The sequence below is a fragment of the Chrysochloris asiatica genome, unplaced genomic scaffold (assembly GCF_000296735.1).
Source record: "Chrysochloris asiatica unplaced genomic scaffold, ChrAsi1.0 scaffold00025, whole genome shotgun sequence".
NCBI lineage: Eukaryota > Metazoa > Chordata > Mammalia > Afrosoricida > Chrysochloridae > Chrysochloris > Chrysochloris asiatica.
Genome location: NW_006408543.1, coordinates 14,546,423 through 14,551,694, shown reverse-complemented (window position 1 = coordinate 14,551,694; position 5,272 = coordinate 14,546,423). Strand labels below are relative to the sequence as shown.

General features: G+C 44.2%; 1 protein-coding gene across 1 annotated transcript in view; it reads right to left on the bottom strand.

Moving 5' to 3' along the window:
* Positions 1–5,272, bottom strand: part of PRIMA1 (proline rich membrane anchor 1) — an 80,353-nt gene that overhangs the window by 65,033 nt on the left and 10,048 nt on the right. The window contains exon 3 of the mRNA XM_006839552.1: positions 5,235–5,272. This exon is cut by the window's right edge and continues 21 nt beyond it. Within this exon, the coding sequence (XP_006839615.1) occupies positions 5,235–5,272 (38 nt within the window). The remainder of the gene's footprint in view (positions 1–5,234) is intronic.

Below are 5,272 nucleotides of genomic sequence, written 5' to 3'. Positions count from 1 at the left end.
TGTCTTCTTCTGCACTACCTATGGAGGAGGCAGCCATCTCAGACCCCTGGTGAAGCCCAAGATTGTCAAAAAGAGGACCAAGAAGTTCATCCGGCACCAATCAGATCGTTACATCAAAATTAAGTGTAACTGGCGCAAGCCCAGAGGCATTGACAACAGGGTGCAGAGAAGATTTAAGGGCCAGATCTTAATGCCCAACATTGGTTATGGGAGCAACAAGAAGACAAAACACATGCTGCCCAGCGGCTTCCGCAAGTTCCTGGTTCACAACGTCAAAGAGCTGGAGGTGCTGCTAAGGTGCAACAAATCTGACTGTGCAGCGATTGCTCACAGCGTCTCCTCCAAGAACTGTAAAGCTAACGTGGAAACAGCAGCCCAGCTGGCCATCAGAGTCACCAATTCCAACGCCAGGCTGCGCAGCAAAGAAAATGAATAGACAGCCTGTTTTCGAGTTTTATTTGTACTAAATAAAACCATAAAAGCACAAAAAAGAAAAGAAAAGAAAAGGTCTGGGTGAACTTCAACCTCCAACCTTTTTCTTAAAGCCAAACACATGAATTGTTTCAAAGGCTAATGCCCTGCTATCATTACTATATCATTATCAATACTATTTATTAGCTGAACTTGTTAAGTGTCCACTGGGTTCCAGTTTCCTTGCTGTGTGCTTTATATGAGGGGGCTTCAATAAGTTCATGGAAAAATCCCATTTTCTTTTCATGGACTTTTTGAAGCCCTCTCACATACACTGAATCCTCACAACAGCCCTACCAAGTAGGCACCCATTTTACAGATGTGGACACTGAAGCTCTGAGCAGTTAAGACTAGTGAACGAGGACTGGCCCAGGTCTGGAGGGCCAGAAAGCCAGTCTGCCACGGGCACATAGTATCTGTCCAGTACATCCCACATTCATTTCCCATCTTCACACAGTCCCTCCTCAGGGAGTGAGCAGGGACCCCATTTTACAGATGAGGAAACTGAGGTTCTAGGAGGGATGTACTGTGCCCAGTGTTACAGATGCAAGGCTGGGTCTGACTTCAAAACCCTTTGACCTGTTATTCTCTGGGAAACTGGTTCTCAAAGTGTGTTTCCCAACTGGAAGCACCTAAAATTTTACTAGAAATGCAAACTCCCAGGTCCCACCCTCCAGACCTGGCATCCCTGGGTGGTACAAATAGTTAACATGCATGATGGCTAACTAAAAGGGTAAAGGTTCCAGTTCACTCAGAGGTTCCTTGGAAGAAAGGCCTGTATATTTACTTATGAAAAATCATCCAGTGAAAAACATACAGAGCATAGTTCTCTGTATTCTGATACACATGAGGTTTTATGAGTTAGAATGGACTCACTGGCAACTGGAATCCCAGGCCTGCTGAATCAGGAATCCTGGGGGGTGGGCTGTAGACATCTACATTTGATGTAGGCTTAAGCTACTTCAAGGTGGATTTGTGCCAGTGTAAATGGAAAAGTCCTGTTGTAGTGTTGTAGTATCAAAGCTTAATTCCCTCCACTCAGGACCACCCTCAGGACCAAAGCTCAACCCTCTGTTGTACTCACACCCTCCTGGGTCCTGAATTATCTCCAATATTCCACTTGAGTTCGCCTCAGCCCACCCTCTACGTTGCCAAGAGAGTCGAGAGTATATCTTTCTGGCGCTATAAAGGCATGAAGTGAGTGGCTTACAAGTTTTCAAGAGGGAATTTAGTTTCAGAGTGTCTGGGGGAAGGCAGAATCCCCAATGAATAGTTTTCATCTTGTCTAGATGGGTCTGGTGAAAGGACATGGGGAGAAGATTCTTATGATTCAGTAGTAAATAACTGTTTACTACTGAATCATAGTAGTAAATCATGACTAATTGTGATTATCACAACTGTAAAGGTAGAAATTTTGAAACAAAAAGGAGGGCGTAGTTAATCCAACATTCCAGGAACAGAGGACCCTAGGACTATCAAGGAAGAAGAGCATAAGCAAAATGTGGGATCCTAACCAGAGAAGCAGCAATACCAGAGATGGAGGCAGAGATCATGAAATGGAGAGACAGAGCAGCTAAGGACTCTAGACTCATGGAAAGAGACAGGCTGTGTGCTGGTGGCCAGGAGACAGGCTTGCAGAATGTGCCCTTTGGTTGTTTAAATGATTAAATATTCCTGAGTGTTTTGGGGTACATCAAAAAACAAAGACAGAGGAACAGAAGCAAATACTGTTAAATGATGATGCACGGAGGGGATTGTAATCATGGCAATGAAACGAAATATGATATGATGAGTGCAGAATGGATGTTCTCCCATGTAAACTATCACTCAGTTCACAATAAAAGCTTAAAGAAAAGAGTTTATCTTTCTGATGTAGAGGATACTGGATCCAGTCCTTTCCTGCTTCACATCCCAGGAGACCCATCCCTGTCCATATAGCAGAGTTTCCTAAATGACTGGGCAAGTCCCTACAGTTAAGTGAGATGATTTTAGATGCTACATGGACATAGTACTCAAAGGTGTTGTGGCCTATAACAAAAAAAATTGGCTTATTTAATTCTATTGCAAAAAAAATTGGCTTATTTAATTCTATTGCAAAACATCTAGTTTTTTTCATGGAGAGAGGCTTAGAATGGTGCTGCTGCTCCTCAGAAACCTAGACAGAGTCGCTACGAGTTGGCATTTAATTCAATGGCACTTAACAACAACAGCTGTGGCTTTTGACATCTTTATCACTACTTCTTTCCTTTTTTACCAAAAAGAGAGAAGGTCTCAGAACCTTCCGCGGTAGATTAGAATTTTAGAACATTGGTTTGTTTTTATGTTTTAACATTTAGTGTTTTTAAACACTGCATTGCTTTTTATGGTCGTCTTCTATTTGTGGCAAAGAATACTAGTTTTTCATTTGTGACTGATATAGAAAGTCTTCTTTGAAAACTAATTTGTATAAACGTTGTGCTGTCGAGTAGGTCTAACCCATAACATGAGTCTAATTAAAGAAAGAAATGAAGTAAATAATAGGCGGTGTTCAGATACAGATGAAGTGTGAGCTACTCAGCCAGGCACAATGGCCCCTTACAGTCCACCCCTTGATCACTGTTCCAGTCTCAAAGCCTGCTCCATCCACATCTTAACCCTTAAAACCACTAGTCATCTTTCCAAGTCCTTGTGCATTGCTGTTTCTTCTGCCTGGGTGTCCTTTTCCCACCATGTCCTCATCAGCCTGGAATAATCTCACTTATTCTTTAAGACCCAAGGCATTGCTACCATTTACTATGGTTGTAGTTTTACCGAGCAACTCAGGGACTTCCACTGCCCCTGGTGAACAACTGCTGTGTTTTTCCAGAACATACCTATGGATTACTGACAGGAAGCTATTCCCGTGACTCTGAAAGATTCCAGCAACTGGCATGGGTATTCAGGAAGCATGAGATGAACTGAAGGGATTCTAGTAGGGGCTGTGGGACCATTAGGGACAATGGCACATGCCTGGAGACCAAGGACGGGGGGAGGAATTCCAAAGGAAGGGGGCAGGTATCTGAGGCCAGCCTCACAGTACAAGTCCAAGGATTCCTTCAGGAGAGAGGAAGAGGGCAAATATTATGAACTGAATTGTGTCCCCTCAAAATATGTGTAGGAATCTTAATCCCTACACCTGTGGCTGTGATTTCATTTGACCAAAGGGATGCCTTTATTATCTGAATGAGGCCAGATTAGTGTCGGGTTTTGTGACTTAAACTGATCATTTTGAAATCTAGGATTAAGCACCAAAAAAAGTAGACACAGGGAAAAGGCCAACGTATCTGAAAACAATGAAACCACACCCATCTACAAGCCCAGGAGCTCAAGAACTGCTGCTTGGAGAAACTGACACAACCATTCTCCCCAGAGCAGACAAAGACAGAAACTTGTTCTTGAACCAGTAGCCTGGAGTTAAACTTGTAACTTCCTAAACTGTGAGGAAATACATTTCTCTTTGTGTTTTTTTAAAGCCACCCCATTGTGGTATGTCTGCTTTAGTAGCACCAAAAAACTAAGGTACCCTACTGGTGCACACAGTTCAGTTCTTAACTGCTAACCAAAAGGTGAGCAGTTTGAATCTACCTAGCGGCTCCATGAGAGAACGACCTGGTGAGTATAATACAGAAAACCCTACAAGGAAATTCTACTCTGTCACAAGACGGAATCAACTCAGTGGCCTCCCAAAACCAGAAACTAAGACAGTGTTCAGCCTGGCATAGAAAGATTCTTCAGAGTCAAGATTCTATGTGGACTGGAACGGAGGTTTAGGTTCTCAACTTTAACTTGCATTTGAATCACCTCAGAAATTCCTATAGTGACATCTCACAAGCCTCGCCCCAGAGGATCCGTTTCAGGGAGTTTGAAAGGGGCCTTGAGACTGTACTTGACAAGTATCTGAGGCCGTGTGGGTAGTTTGGGGGCTGCCTTTTGAGAAGCGTGGGACCCTAGAGGATCAGATAAGGATGGAGACACAAGTGGGGGGCCTAGCAGTGCAGTAATTGACATTAACAGGACAACGAGCCTGGCCAAGGTCATTTAAAACATGCCCCAAAGAATTTCACGGCTACATGTTTCATGAAGTGGAGGCAGCCTCTGCCACAGCCATTTTCTGGGCTGACATGCGAGTGATAAATCTCAAACACAGATTCTCCATTTAGAAATCTCCTTAACTAGCAATTGTAAGCAGGGAGTTGGAGCAAGTTGAGGTCAGGGCTGAGGCCACTTCGGGCTAAAGAAACCCTTCTTGGTTTGAATGACCAGACAATCAGATTGTTGAGAGATAAAATTGTCCAAAGGCAAGCAGGTCAAAGGGGGTTTGTTAACAGAATTAGCTGCAAATGGTCAAGACGCATCCACGTAACTGCTCCGGGAGCCTTAACTTCAATACCATACTAATTGCTTCCTTAAACGTGATTTAAAATCGAAATGTGACGGTGTGTGGCTGGGTGGGGTATTACAGACCAGCATGCTGTGGATGCTCCCCTTTAAGCGTCTGGACTTGGGAAGGTTCCAGGCAGAGCCACCCATCACAGAGAGATTGACTTTTATCTGATTAAGCAATGGAGAGGCATCCTTCTCTTCTCCAAAGAGCATTCTGGGGAAAGGCGTTTTGCAGACTGCAGGGAAAAGTTGGGCCTTGGCTTCCCTCCTGCTCGGCCAGTGGAAAATTCCAAAGGAAGCAGGGCTGTCTTGGCCCCAGAAAACACACAGAGAAACCCGAAATGAAGTAAGCCTTTACTTACGTGGGGCCGAGAGGAGTCTGGGAGGCGGCGGGGGTGGG